This window comes from Saimiri boliviensis, chromosome 4, assembly GCF_048565385.1.
Source record: "Saimiri boliviensis isolate mSaiBol1 chromosome 4, mSaiBol1.pri, whole genome shotgun sequence".
NCBI classification, from domain to species: Eukaryota; Metazoa; Chordata; class Mammalia; order Primates; family Cebidae; genus Saimiri; species Saimiri boliviensis.
Genome location: NC_133452.1, coordinates 20542747 through 20558777, shown reverse-complemented (window position 1 = coordinate 20558777; position 16031 = coordinate 20542747). Strand labels below are relative to the sequence as shown.

Here is a 16031-nt window from a genome sequence, read left to right as displayed (position 1 = left end):
TGTTTGGTTTTCGGGCTTTGACTATAATGTGTCTAGGTGTTTTGTTTTACATTATTTGGCAAATCTGTGTGCTTCTTAGATCTGTGATCTGTTGTATTTCATTAATGTTGGAAAATTTTGGGTCTTTATCACATCAGGTATTTCTCTTGCCCTTTTTTTTTTTTTCCCTCCTCTTTTGCCAGTTACACATAGACTGTTTGATATTGTTCTGTAACTCTTAAGTTTCTTTGTTCTTTTTTTGACTTGTTTCTTGGCATGTCCAGTTTGGGTAATTTCTGTCTTCAAGTTCACTGATTCTTCGTGTCCAGTGTGCTAAGTGTGTCCAAGGAATTCTTTATCTCTGATAAAGAATTTTTTTTAATTTCTAGCCATATTTTTTTATTTCTAGCATTTGACCCTTTCATGATTTCCACCTCTCTCCTCAGATTGTGAATCTTTTTCTACTTGTTGTCCACCTTTTAAACTAGATCCTTTAACATATTCATCATAGTTATTTTTAAGTTTTCTGTCAGGTAATTCCAGCTGCATCATCTTTGAGTATAGTTCTGTTGATTGCCTGATCTCTTGATGATGAATTTCATTTTTCTCTTGCTTTTCTGTACATTTCATAATTTTTTATTGAATGCCTTACATTGTGTGTAAAGGAACAGAGGAGACTGAAGTAAATAGTATTTACACCCAGAAATGAGGACATGTCTTTTTTCTATCAGGTTGTTATTATGAGGCATTGCATCAATTTAGTCAGAAGTGGAGCTGGGTTTGGTTTTTGTTGTTGTCTGTACCACAGTCTTCAGATACTTCCAGCAATTGACTGCTATTACTTTATGCCTCTTAGAGTGGTGCCTGAAGTGCAAGGTATTTATTTTACTTGAGTCCTTTTATTTTGAACCCTTCTGTGCTATGATGAATCCCCATTTTATTCAGTCCTTAATACGATCAGCAAGGCTCTACATGATCTGGTAGAGGACCAGATAGTAAATCATTTAGGATTTTGTAGGTCACATAATCTCTGTCACAGCTATTTAATTCTGCTGTTGTAAAATGAAAACAGCCATAGACAGCAAGTAAACAAATGAGCAAGACTGTATTCCAGTAAAACTTGATTGACGAAACAAGCAGTGGGCTAGATTTGGCCCATTGGCATAGATCTATCCAGGGATAGATCACAAAAGCTTGTTAACGGTATTTGTAGTTTAATATGGCTTCCCAAATAGTTCATTCATGCTACAAGACTGATTGCTTATTTTGTTTTTTTAAAAATCTTGGAAAATTTTTTCACAAAATATAATCTGAATATACAAAAATATAAGTGGTAGTTGGGATAATTTAATGCTAACATTGATGTGGTGTGAAATCAATCAGTCTGCCTGTTTAATTTGTTACATACATCAAAATGAATTCAACCCATTCCACATTCCCTTCTAGAGTATCTATAACATTTTCATATTAGAATGCTTCATTCATAGACCAAAACATGACACTGAAGTAAGAGAGCTTGTCCTTTCCTAGGGTTAAATGTGAATTAGATACAGTAAGTAGGTTAATTGAAAAGACTAGAACTGTTAGAGAAGTTGTAGCCTCAAAATGCTATCTTCATTCATAAAGTGAATTTCTCCAAATCCTAAAAAAATTTAGAACGTGACATTTGTTTAAATAACTGAAACAATTTTTAAGTTAAAATTTTTGAAATTTGGCTAGGCACAGTGGCTCACGCCTGTAATCCCAGTACTTTGGGAGGCCAAAGCAGGCAGGTCAGGAGTTTGAGACCAGCCTAACCAAGATGGTGAAATTTTGTCTCTATTAAAATACAAAATTAGGGAATTTCCAACTCTCTGGAATCCCCTTCCACACTCTTCCTGGAAGTCTTTCTCTTCTTTTCCTTTCCTTCTCTTTTCTCTACCTAAATAAAATCACCTTTCTGCAACAACAACAACAATAACAACAAATACAAAATTAGCCAGGTGTGGTGGTGGTTGCCTGTAATCCCAGCTGCTTGGGAGGCTGAGGCAGGAGAATCACTTGAATCCAGGAGGCGGAGGTTGTAGTGAGCCGAGATCATGCCACTGCACTCCAGCCTGGGCAACAAGAGTGATAATCCATCCCCCACCCCACCCCAAAATTGAAATTTTAAATGCTTACATTTACAATATTTTGTTTTAATGTGGCTTTGGGAGTTTTGACAAACTCCTGTTTATTTTGTTTTTTCAAGTCTGCTTAAAGGTTAATTAATTAAAATGAGTGAGTCCTCATATTTACTAATATGTATTGCAGCTCTGTTGGTACACCAGAAGGCCAGAATGGAACGACTTCAAAGAGAACTTGAGATTCAAAAGAAAAAGTTGGATAAGTTAAAATCTGAGGTCAATGAAATGGAAAATAATCTAACTCGAAGGCGCCTGAAAAGATCAAATTCTATATCCCAGATACCTTCTGTAAGTCTTTATGTAACTGTTGTGATCTCTGTGCTTGAACATGAGAGTAGGCCATCTAACCTAAGTGTAATATCTCGATCTAGTTTTCTTCAGATGTTCTTAACTCCTAATTGGTTTTTCTGGCCTTACTTCCCCTCAAACTCCATTCTTTATTAACTAATGACATAAGAATTCAGTGCGAATCTTACTTACATAGAATTATTTTTCAGCTTGAAGAAATGCAGCAGTTGAGAAGTTGTAATAGACAACTCCAGATTGACATCGACTGCTTAACCAAAGAAATTGATCTTTTTCAAGCCCGAGGTAAAGTTCAGTGCATACATAGCTGAAATTCATTTTATTAATTCACCAGCAGTTTTCTTGTGGCTAAAAACAGACTTATCAGTCATCATCTTACTGTCTCAGAACATGTGGCTTTGAAGCCAGACTTTTAAGAATATTATTTTAAAAGTTACCCCCATCTCAATGGCACTGTGTTAATTGATAAAATAGAGAAGATAATAAAAATAAGGTTTAGACATTCTTTGGACAATGATAGTTTTTTATACTTGATTTATTAATGGCAAGCAATGATTTCTTAATAGTAAATAATGTTTACAATTTAATTCAGTTCCATAGAGAACTAAAGGAATTTTGTCAACTTTAACCTAATTCTGAAGTTGAATAAATAATAAAAAGATATAAAATGGAAAAGACAGGAAGGGGAAGGAATCTAACCATAAGAGAAGTCTTTAATCACACTTTGGACTGTGTTTCAGAATCTACTAAATTGGAAGATGATGATTATTATCTCATTTTTTTTTTTAACGTTAAGCTGTTTAAACATTTATAGAAAAATACCATATTTTAACTCTGGAGAGAAAAGGTCAGTGCTGTTCTAGAAACTACAATTCTGGAACTTACTCTTTTTGTGTAAAATTTTAGCCATTCTATTACATTACTGCAAAATTTTTATATTTACTTGAGGTAAAGCTGTTTAGTTGCTTAAATCCATGTTTGAACATTTAAAATTAAATTTTAAATTGTGAAATTTTAAGTTATTTTAACTTGCAACATAGAACAAGGGTTTACTTCTACTTCTGTTACAGCATTAATTTGACTTCTTTCACAATTTACCACTTACCTGTGTTTATGAGTACTACATAATACCTAAGATAATATATTTGAAATATGTTTTGAAATCTTACACGTAATTTGAGATTAGAGGGGCAAAATAAATGAAAAGCATTTCTTATAGTTTGCTTTTTTTTTTTGGAAAGAAATGCTTGTTTTAAAAAGTAAAGTTGTTTTTGAGCTATAAGCATTGATATATTTACTTTTTATATATTTCAGGACCACATTTTAATCCCAGCGCTATTCATAACTTTTATGACAATATTGGATTTGTAGGTCCTGTGCCACCAAAACCCAAAGGTTAGTGTATCTATTAAGTGTGAAAACTGTTAGATTTTGAAAAGCAAAATTTTAGGAACTTTTTCCTGTTCAGCAACCTCCCTCTCTAGAATTGCTTCAGACTTTGGCATTCTTAAATGAATTCACTAAGAAGATGTTTGTTTATTTTCATTTGCATGCTTGGGGTTGGGGAGAATGCGAAAATTTAATATGCTTAGCTTTTTAAGAGTAATATGCATGAGCTTAGGAATCACTATATACTCCCAACCGATAATAGCAAGTCTTGGTTAAAAAGAAAATTAGTACAGACTGGGCGTGGTGGGCCTGTAATCCAAGCACTTTGGAGGCCAAGGCGGGTGGATCACCTGAGGTCGGGAGTTCAAGACCAACCTGACCAACATGGTGAAACCCCATCTTAAAAAAGAAAAAAGAAAATTAGTACAAAAATTTGTATTTAAAACTAGACAAATTGATAAGGAAGATACCTTAGGGAGGTGTTTCCCCCTCATGAATATTCTGTTTAATTTATAAATAACTTTAAGTAATCAAAATACTCTAAATTCCAGATGAATGGTTTTCTACCTACTATCATTTTACATTGATATTCTCAGAATATATTCACAACAAACTAAGACATGTCAAAATACATCTGTGTGTTTTGATCCAGGCATCAAAATGTATGTAGAAATGGAAACAGATACATAAGTATCACTGCTGAAGGTAAAGATATAGACATATATGCAGATTAACACTAATTGTGGTATATAATTTACTTTCAACTCTAATAAGGTTAAAAAGTAAAAATTTGTTAATGCATACGTAATATTATAAGAAGCAAACTGCAAGAACCCAAAAGTGTGGAAAGGTGGAGGTTGTAAAGATATGGTGGTAGTATTTTTGTATGCAACTGAAGGTGTTAACAACTTAGAAAAGTATAACCAAATGTCAACGTAAATCATGATTAAAAATCAAGTAACAAACGAAGATGATAGGAGAAAAAGGGGAGCAAAACAGTTGTCAAATAGGAAGCAACAAACTAGCAATAGTAAGTCCTCACTTATCAGTGATTACCTTAACTGTAAATGGATTAAACTCACCACTCACAAGGAGTTATATGCATGGATTTTAAAAGTGGGATCTGACAGCAGCCAATGGGAGGTACCAGTGGTTCATGCTCATGCACTCAGTGGGAGGGGAGGGAGCACATGACGTGCACACACCCTCTCCCTCATCCACCACTGCCACCTCCTGCTGCTACCTGTGCACTCGTTAGATGTGGACCTGCCACTTCTTTTGTGAAGTGGCAGCCGAGGAGATTCCAGTGCTCGCCATGGCCGTTGAAAAGCCCGTGGAAGGAGTCAAGACTGAGAACAAGATTATATTAATTTGAAGGTGGTGGAACAGGATGATTCCTGTGGTGCGTTTAAGATTAAGAAGCGTACCCCACTTAGTAAACTAATGAAAGCCCATTGTGAACAACAGGGATTGTCAGTGAGGCAGATCAGATTCTGATTTGACAGGCAATCAATGGAACAGACACACCTGGACAGTTGGAAATAGAAGATGAAGATACAATTGATGTGTTTTAATAGCAGACAGGAAGTGTCTACTGAAAAGGGAACCTGCTTCTTTACTACAGAACACTGCTTTAAAGACCAGGATTATTACTTCCTCAATTAGAAAACTTCAATTTGGTTCCACCACATCCTGACTACTACAGTATAATTTACTCTTTCATTTCCCACTTCCTCATTCCTTTATTATACATAAAGTAACTGGTATATGTGCATAAACATATTGATTTTTTTCTTCAAACTAAACAGCCAGTGGTATGTTTTGATTGACATCAAGTGGAAACAGGATGGGGAAAAAATACTTATTCTGTGAAAATACCCCCTTTCTCCATTCGTGGCATGCTCATTCAGCTCTTATCTTTATATTCCAGTATGTTATTTTGCTCTCACTATTAACAACAACAACAAAAATTCTCTCTTACCTTGTTCAATTGGAGGATTTTAATGTTTTTCATTTATCATTATGAAACCAAGGAAAATTCTGTAACTTTTTTATAGTTAGCTGTCACATGTAGGGCAATCTGTCTTTAAGTAGGGATAAATTACTTTAAAAAAAAAAAGAAAGAATCCTAGATAGTTTTCCCTTCAAGTCAAGCTTCTTGTTTAAATAAAATTCTGGTTTAAAATGAAATAAGAAATAAAAATAGGATCCAATAATACTATCTATGAGAGACTCATATTTAAAGACACACATAGGCAGAAAGTGAAGGTAAAAAAAGATTTTATATAAATGGTAGCTTAAAGAAATAAAAAGTGGCCATATTTATATCAGACACAATAGATTTTTAAGTCTAAAACTGTTGAGACAAAGAAGATTATTATATAATGGTAAATGGATCAATTCAGCAGGAAAATATAAAAATTATAAATACACAGCCCACAGCAGACTGCATTAATATGTAAAGCAAATATTGACAGATCTGAAGATAGAAATTAACAGCAATGGGAGACTTTAGTACCCCCCTTACACTAGTAGAATATCCAGACAGAAAATCAGTAAAGAAACAGCCAGTTTGAACATAATGTTAAACCAAGTGAATATAGCAAACACAGAACTTTCTGCCAACAGCAAAAACATATACATTCTTCTCAGGCACACACAGAACATTCTGTAGGATAGATCATATGTTAGTTCACAAAACAAGTCTAAACAAACCTAAGAAGATTAGAAATCATACCAGCTATTTTTTCTAACCACAGTGGAATGAAACCAGAAATCCGTAACAGCAAGAAAACTGGAAAATTTGCGGAAACTTATACTCTTGAACAATCACTGAGTCAAGAAGGAAATCAAAAGGGAATCTTAACAGTATCTTCAGACAAAAATGAAAACACAGCATACCAGAATCTATGGGAACACAGCTGAAGCAGTACTAAAAGATAAGTTTATGAAATAAACGAAAGGTACGTTAAAAAAGAAGAGAGATCTCAAACAATTACACCTTAAGAAACTAGTTGAAGAACAACAAGCTAAGCCTGATGTTAGCATAATGAAGTAAATAATAAGGATTGGAGCAAAAATAGAGAATTAGAAAAACACACCAAAAAAAGTAAAACTAAGGTTTTTAAATTTTTTAAATCAGCAAGATTGACAAACCCTTAGCCAGATAAATTGAGCAAAAAAGAAAGAAGACAAAATCAGAACTGAAAATGGAAACATTACAAAAGAAGCCTTGGAAAAATAAGGATTATAAGGGAATATTAGGAACAGTTTTATGCCAACAGACTAGATAACATAGAAAAAATTGATACATTCCTAGAAACATACCACCTGTCAAAGCTGAATCAAGAAGAATTAGAAAGCCTGAATAGGCCAATAACAAATAAGCAGATTTAATCAGTAGTCAAAAATCTCCCAACAAATATCCAGCATGGATTTAGAATTTTTTTTAAAAAACTCCCAACAAAGAAAAGCCCAGAACCAGATGGATTCATGAATGAATTCTGTCAAATATTTCAGTCAAGAATTAATACCAACCCTTAAGCTCTTCCAAAAATTAGAAGAGGAAACACTTCCAAACTCACTCTGAGGCCAGCCTCACCCTGGTTCCAAAACCAGACAGAGTCACTACAAGTGAAGAAAACTACCAGCCAATATTCCTGATGAACATAGATGCAAAAAATCCTTAGTAAAATACTGGCAAACCAAACTCAGTGCATTAAAAGGACCATATACCGTGACTAAGTGGGGTTTATCCCTGGGACTTAAGGATGATTCAACATACACGAATCAATTAATGTGGTACAGAAAACACTGAAGTAAAATGAAAGTAGTAACCATGTAGTCATCTTAATAGAGGTATAAAAAGCACTTGAAAAAGTTCAGTATTAATTAAAACTCTCAACACAATATGTATAGAAGGAACTTAACACAATAAAAGCCATGTATAAAAATCCCATAGGTAATATAATCAATGGAGAAAACTGAAAGCTTTCCCTCTAAGATTTGGCACAAGCAAGGGTGCCATTTTTGCCACTTATTTTCAACACAGTACTAGAAGTCCTATTGTAGTATCCATTTTTGTGTTGCTATAAAGGAACACCCAAAGCAGGGTAATTTATAAAGAAAAAAAGTTTAATTGGCCCACAGTTCTGCAGATTGTACAGGAAGCATGGCACCAGCATCTGCTCAGCTTCTGAAGAGGCCTCAGGGAACTTGTACTCATGGCAGAAGGTGAAGCAAGCAAGCAGAGGCATATCACATGGTGAGCAAGAAGGTGGGAGGTGCCTCACCTTTCAAACAACTAGATATTGCATGAATTCAGAGCAATATCTCAGTCATTATTGTGAAACCTCCGCAAAACTATGGACGCAGGATCCACCCCCATGACCTAGACACCTTCCACCAAACCCTACTTCTAACATTAGGGATTTACATTTCAATATGTGATTTGGAGAGAACAGGTATCCAAACTATGTCACCTAGCCAAAGCAAATAGACAAGAAAAATGTATCCCAATCAGAAAGGAGGAAGTAAAATTATCTCTGTTTGCAAGTGACATGATCATATATGTTGAAAACCCTAAAGACTCAACCAAAACAACTGTTAAAACTAATAAATGAATTTAGTAAAATTGCAAGACACAAAAACAATGTACAAAAGTCCATTGTATCTCTACACACAAGCAACTATCAAAAAAGTAGATCAAGAAAACAATCCCATTCACAATAGCAAGAGGAAGAATACTTAGGAATACACTGAAAATTTTAAAACATTGATGAAGGAAGTTAAAGAAGACATAGATAAATAGAAACACAGCCTATGTTCATGGATTGGAAGAATTAATGTTACTAAAACATCCTTACTACCAAGAGTACTCTACATTCAATGTAATCTCTATCAAAATACCAATGGCATTCTTTATAGAAACAGAAAAAAAAATCCTAAAATTATGTGGAACCAGAAAAGACCCTGAATAGCCAAAGCAATCTTGAGTGAGAACAACAGAGCTGGAGACATTACATTTCCTGATTTTTTTTTTTTAATATTACAGTTACAGTGATCAAAACAATGTGGTGCTGACATAAAAATAGACGCATTAACCAATGGAACAGAATAGAGAGCTGAGAAATAAATCCATGCACCTATGGTCAACTTTGACAAGGGTGCCAAAGTTATAGTGATCAAAGCAGTATGGTGCTGACATGATATTATAAAGTTACAGTGATCAAAACATTATGGTGCTGACATAATATTATAAAGTTATAGTGATCAAAACAGTATGGTGCTGACATAAAAATAGGCATTAACCAATGGAGCAGAATCGAGAGCCAAGAAATAAATCCATGCATCTGTGATCAACTTATCTTTGACAAGGATGCCAAGAACACACAATGGGGAAAGGATAGTCTTTTCAGTAAATAGATATCCACATGCAGGTGAATGAAATTGAAACATTACCTCACACTGTGTACAAAAATAAACTTGAAATGGATTAAAAATGAAAACATAAGACCTGAAACCATAAAACTCCTAGAAGAAAACGTAGGTAAAAAGCTTCTTGACCTGGTCTGGCCATTGATATTTTGGATATGACACCAAAAGCACAGGCAACAAAAGCAAAAATAGGCAAGTGAGATTACATCAAACTAAAACACATCTACACAGCAAAGGAAATAGCAGTGAAAAGGCAGCCTACAGAAAGCGAGAAAATATTCACAAACTGTGTAACCGCTAAAGGGTTTATATTCAAAATGTATAAGGAACTCATGCAAATCAGTAGTAATAGAAACCAATAACCAGATTTTAAAATGGGCAAAGGACCTGAATAGACATTTCTGAGAAGAAGGTATACAGATGGCCAACAGGTGTATTGAAAGATGCTCAACCTCACTAATCATCAGGGAAATGCAAATTAAAACCCAGTGAGATACCACCTTACAAACCTATGAGAACGGTTACTATGAGGAAGGTGAAAGATTACATGCATTGATGAAGACATAGAGAAAAGAGGATCCTTATACACTTTTATGGGAATGTAAGTTGGTACAGCTATTATGAAAAGAGGTTCAAAAAATTTAAAATTTTATGGTCTAGCAATCCCACTTCTTAGCATATATCCAAAAGAAATGCGAAATACGTTATTTCAAAAAGTTATCTACACTCATGTTGCTTTCAGCATTATTCACAATAGCCAAACTATGAAAACAACCTAAATGTCTGTATATGGATAATGAAAACATGAGAGGTACACACATACGTACTCACACACATAACACACAGTGGAATATTATTCAGCCTTAAGAAAGAAGGAAATCCTGTCATTTGCAATAACATGAGTAAACCTAGAGGATGTCATGCTAAATGACATAAGCCAGACAAAGAAGGACAAATAATGCATGATCTCACCTACAGGTAGAATTCAAAAATGTCAAACTTACAGAAACAGAGCAGAACAGTGGTTCTGGGAGAAGAGGGTATGGAAAGTTGTGGTCAAAGGGCTACAGAGTTTCAGCTATATAAGATAAACTCTGGAGATCTAGTGTACAACAATGTGACTGTAGTTAACAGTAGTTTATTGTATAACTGAAATTTGCTAAAGGAGATCTTAAGTGTTCTCACCACAGTGGGGTGGGGAGAAGATAAGCTATATGAGGTGCTGAATATGTTAATTAACTTGATTGTAATAAGTATTTCACAGTGTGTGTATACACATAACAAATCAAGTTGTACAGCTTCTAATTTTTAACTGTCAACTATATATCAATAAAGTTGTTGGGGGAGCAAAACAAAGCAAAATAACAGTTTTCATTCATACAAATTCTGATAAGTCAACACACATGGTGAATCAAGTCAGCACTCCTGGGGTTATATCATCCTCACTAGTGTGCTGCAACAAATGCTCAAAACTTAAAATTTGTTCCACATGTTTGTATTTTCAAATGTCTTCAGAGATCAAAATTATTTGTGTTACTTCTTCCTTCATAAGAAACATTAAGGTTTTTAGAAATATGAAAGTATTAATTATGGATAGGAAAATGTACATTTTTCCTGTGAAGCTGAGGACACCCTAAAAAAATGTAAGATTACTGTTACTGAGAAATTCAGTGCCTAACAGGGGAGGAAAAAGAGAGGTTAAGAATGAATCAGGCAGTTGTTCACATGCTTACATACTGGTAGGAATACCATGTTAAATTGGGTTTTAGGCTAGCAACTGGCAAACAGCGACCCATGGGCCAAATTCAGACTTCCATCTGTTTTTTGTCAATAAAGTTTTATTTAAAAAAAAAGAAAGAAGTGAGAACAAGAAAGAACTCGTATATTACTGGTTCTTCAGTTTGTTACAAGAATTTTCACGTTCTCATTTAGTATTGTGTTCTTTCTGCTCCTTCATTTTTATGTATAACTAAGTGTCGCTCTGTCCTCTTATTTTGTTTAAATGTTTTTTAACATAGTTGGAATACAATGAACAGTTATTACAGAGGATCATAGTGAGATTAGGGCATTTGGCCCAATAAGCAAATGTTCAGAGACTAATTACTATTTGGATGGTAAATGAATAAAGGAATAGAGATGACAGCAGTATAAGCACTAACTCTTTAAAATATGCAAGATGGGTATTTCAGACACTGAATGAGTTTCCTTAATATAATCTTCCTACTCTTTTTGAAAAATAAGAATTTTTTTCTTATGAGAAGATTTCTGTTTTGCTTCAACGTAATCTGTTACTTCAGATTAATAATAACCTGTTATTTTACATAAGTGAGATAAAATTGGTCTTGACAGTTGTTGAAGCAGGATGAGTACATGAAGGTTCATTTTGCTATCCTCTCTACTTTTATATATGTTTGAAATTTTCCATAAGAAAAAAATAAGAAAGGTCCAAGAAAAAAATCCTTTACTTAAAAGTTTTTACATCAAAGATAGAAGTTTGTATGCTGGCTGTTCTGGGAGAAATAAGGAATCAATAATTTTTTGCAGTAAGGCTAGAATACACATTAACTTCATGAATAGAAATGTATTTAGTCCTTGAAATCAGTTCTGCTTCACAATGTAGAGAGTTTTCTAACAGCTAAAATTAAATATATTTAGATCATTCTTTATGATCTAATTTCTTCTTGTTTTTTCTAATTTTGGTTATTTAGTTACAAATACCTCTAATAAGAAAAAAATTTATAATTCTAAGTACCAAGTGAGATTATAAGAAAACCACTGGAGATTTTTTATTTTAAAAAAATTATAGATCCCTTATTGATTGCCTTAGGTATTACTTAAATAAGGAAAAATATGCTGACATTTAATAATATGTTGAAGTGTAAAAAGGTACTTCCTTATGGTCATTCTCCCTAAAATTTTAACCTTTGCAGTTAAGCAGAAATAGTCAACAAAGTTTTACTAAAAACGTGCCAGCAGTTAAGCAGAAATAGTCAACAAAGTTTTACTAAACATGCCAGGTGAAAATATTTTCTAATGCCTAAGACCAAAATTCTGGTAAGTAGGATGGATCCCCAGATTAAAACAATTATTCTATAAAATATTTCCCAGATACGGAATGTGAAATGATTTTACGTGATAAAAAGTCAAATTTTTTCTAACTGTATTTCTTTTCATGTGTTTCAGAGCATAGTAACTAGTATTGTCAGACCCTTGATTTTTTTTAGATATTTTTACTTAGGATAAGACTTAGTGTGTTTGTTTTAAAATTATTTAATTTGGGGGAAATACTATATAAATACTATTCAAGTTATTCATGTGACAAAAATTGTGACAATGGAAAGCCAACACCTAAAGTTGAGGACTTAGTAATAACATTTGTATATGATGAATAAGTAAGGTCCTGCTAAAAGGGTACAGAGTACCAGATATCACTTAATTTTTTTAAATTTGTCATAAAATTTGACTACTGTGTTTTCGTCTACTTGTTGTAATAGTCTGTCTTTTGAAATAGCAGAAAAACTAGGACAGGTGGAATTTGCTTATTAATATACACTGTTTTAACATAGCTTTGATTCTTCAAGTTAATAAGCTTGAGAGGAAAAATTCAGCAACGCATGCACCTTTTACTTTAAACCTCCCACAATTAATTTGTAGGAATGCTGTATGGGATCCAAGTTTTTAAAAAGTCGTTTCATAAGTGTAATTGCTTATTAGAGACAACCTTTGAGGAATATAATTATTCTCTGTATTTAAGATACCACTATCCATTTAAACATTTTAGAACATTGGTCTTTTAGAGTTACAGTTACCTTTATGTTATAAGTAAGAAACATGAGACCTAGAATGTATATTATTTATCTGAGATCACAGAGCAGAGTAATCAGGAATTAGTAGCAGAGCCTGGAACAAAACTTCATTCTCACAACTCTGAATTCTAGTGTTCTTTCTACCCTACCATACTAAATGTGATTTTTAAATATAATTATGGTAAAATTTGTACAGATTTACTTCTCCAGAGTCTGTTGGTAAGATGTTAGAAATTAATTTATATTTTATTTGTGTCATCCAAGGCTTCCATTTTTGGCAGGTAGAGAACATGAACTAGCAGAAAAACTTCCCTTTCTGGTAGAACAAATATAAATACTACTCTACTCCAGTGGGAAATGAAACTCTAACTTCAGTGAGACTTACAGTACTGTTTTGCAGTAGGACACCTTTTTACAATCTTGAGTGCTATTACAGGAATCTTTGCTATTAGATACCATTTATTCTACTGTAAATTGGAGAAAATGATGCTGTTTTCTCCTTTAAGGAGCTACAGAGGTGATTACATCATATTCATGTTGTATTTCCCAGAGGGAGAAGTGCCAACTAGATAGAGGTTGGTAGTGATCAAGCGTGTGTGTCAGTTCCCGCTAGATGCTTCTTGGGGAGCAAACTGTTTCCGGCTGTGCAGTACAAATGGTGTTTAAAATTGCCTGTAATTTTTTAGACTTTGTGATTTTTTTTTACTTAAAAAATAGTTTTTTTTCTTTCTTACAGATCAAAGGTCCATCATCAAAACACCAAAGACTCAAGACACAGAAGATGATGAGGGAGCTCAGTGGAATTGTACTGCCTGTACTTTTTTGAACCATCCAGCCCTAATCCGCTGTGAACAGTGTGAGATGCCAAGGCATTTCTGAGCCAAATGGCCCTGTGTCTTCTCTAAAACCACATCTAAAGTTCCAGAAGCTAGTCTGCCATCGGGAAAAAGTTTCACTGCTACATAGGATTTTGTCAAATTGAAGGTGTGACAAGATGGTGTTGTGCTAATGGTAAATGTCAGCCCACAGAGCTAATAATACCTCAGTATAATGTCATGAGCAGTTGAAATTCATCACATGAAAAGTAATCTGCTGAAAGACTCGGTTGCCCACTGCCTAACTGTGTACAGTGTTACCAGTATCCCATTATGGATAATTCTCATATGTTAACGCCTGGGTGTTCCCAGTACCTTTTTCCCCTCATGTCACTACTGAATTTTGACAGGAGGAAGGAATAGAATGACAGCTTCTTTTATTTGTAAAGCTTTCAGTGAAACACTACATACACGAAGAAAAGGAACAAGGTTTAACTATTTAAGAACTGTTTGCTGCCACATAGTGCCATGGGATAGGGGAAGAACTTCAGAAATCTGTGGTACTCTTGGCCTTGTCTTTGTCTTCCCTGAACACGTCTCCACTCTGTGAAGCCAGCATCTAGGGGCTAAAGATGCAAAGGAAAGCAGCATGCATTCTCTGTACAAATGTGCGGTGAAATACCCCAAAGCTTTTCCTACTGTACAGATCTCTCGAGTCTGCTTTAAGTGATCTCTTTTCTTCTTGATTATTTTCTTATATTTCTATATGTATAGTGTAATAGCCTTTTGTTAACTAATTTTCTTTTTTCCTTTTAGTAATTAAGCACGATCATGTCCCTTTTTAAGCCTTACCTGAGAGGAACAATGCCTTAAAATAAAAAAGCATTAATGAGAAGAAACTATGCACAGAATAACTTTCCTCTACTTATTCTGTACTTTGCCCTCATGAGTTCCAATGTTGTGTGAAGACAGACAGATGCTGCACAGCGAATTGCAGATGATATTGCAGAAGTGATGTCTGTAGGGCACATTAAATACTGACTTGAGCAGTGGGTGACACAACATAGTGTTTTTTCTTCCACAGGGAAGCTTAAAACAAAAGATATTTTTAACCCACTGACAGAACAACAAGGTTAAGCTTGCTTCATCTGCTTGGTGTCCCACAGAACTTTCACAAGTGATTGTTATTGGGAAAGTACAGTTTCAAAACCAGCAACAGCAGCAGTACCTACAGCCCCTTTTTTGGAGAGAATTTTAAATGCTTTACTGTTGGGGCAGTCCATTTCTAAGCCTGACTTGGTGACAGTATCATGTGTATTTATAAAACAAGGCTAGTCATATTTAGGACAACTGAAGAAAAGCTGGAAAAAAAAGAAAAGCAAACTTGAACACTGAAGCAACCTCAAGCATCTCTTTATTTTGATGATATATTTTTGTAAAGAAAATAAATATTCAGATGATCAGGAATGTATATAAATGAAATCAAGAAAAAGAAATAACAGTATGCATTTAAAAAGACAGAATTAAGAAATTATATGAGTGCTTAGAATGGGGCTAAGGGAAGTGCTGATATAGAGCAAAAGATGGAAGATAATATAGACTATCACCCACTGTAAATGTTTGCCAGTGGCTGTGTTTTAAATAGGATTATTACAGTTGATCTCTATGAATGTCAGAGCCTTAACTTTCAGGCTTTGCATTTTGTATATGGGAAGAAATATGACAATCCTAGATAATTAAACCGTAGACCCAAAGCCCTTAACGTTTGATGCATTTTGTTTTAAAAATAGGCCTTGTTTTTCAGCTTCATCTGCAGTTCTATGTGAAGATTGGTAAATCAGTTTTTACTTGTTTTATTAATAAAACGTAATTTGGATATCTTGAGTTGATGGTTTTGTGATTTAGCTGGGTAAACTATCTTTGTAACAGATAAGTTATTTATAAAAATTAAAAAACTTATATTCTAATATGGATTTTGTGACTTGTTTTCAGTTTGTGGGACAGGAGATAATTTTATACATCAGCGGATCATTTAAGCATTAATGCAAATCAGAGAAAACTTATTCTCTAGAGTCTCCTTGTGACATTATGACGTCCAGGGCATTCCTTAGACTATTTTTATCAATTTCCCTAAA

The 16031-nt window shown here is 34.1% G+C and overlaps 2 protein-coding genes across 6 annotated transcripts in view; both read left to right on the top strand.

Annotated features, from left to right (window-relative positions):
* TAB2 (TGF-beta activated kinase 1 (MAP3K7) binding protein 2) overlaps positions 1 to 15778 on the top strand; it is a 91886-nt gene extending 76108 nt beyond the window's left edge. For all 5 annotated transcript variants that reach the window (XM_074397296.1, XM_039467587.2, XM_074397297.1 and 2 more), the window contains 4 exons: positions 2272 to 2432; positions 2642 to 2735; positions 3765 to 3845; positions 13818 to 15778. In XM_074397296.1, coding sequence (XP_074253397.1) covers positions 2272 to 2432; positions 2642 to 2735; positions 3765 to 3845; positions 13818 to 13960 — 479 coding nt within the window. In that variant the 3' untranslated portion in view covers positions 13961 to 15778. The remainder of the gene's footprint in view (positions 1 to 2271; positions 2433 to 2641; positions 2736 to 3764; positions 3846 to 13817) is intronic.
* On the top strand, positions 3852 to 5437 carry LOC101040559 (small ubiquitin-related modifier 2). The gene is given in 3 exon segments (XM_074397299.1): positions 3852 to 5194; positions 5197 to 5340; positions 5343 to 5437. Coding segments are annotated over 3 exon segments (336 nt in total). The 5' UTR covers positions 3852 to 5097.
* Positions 15779 to 16031: the final 253 nt, after the last annotated feature.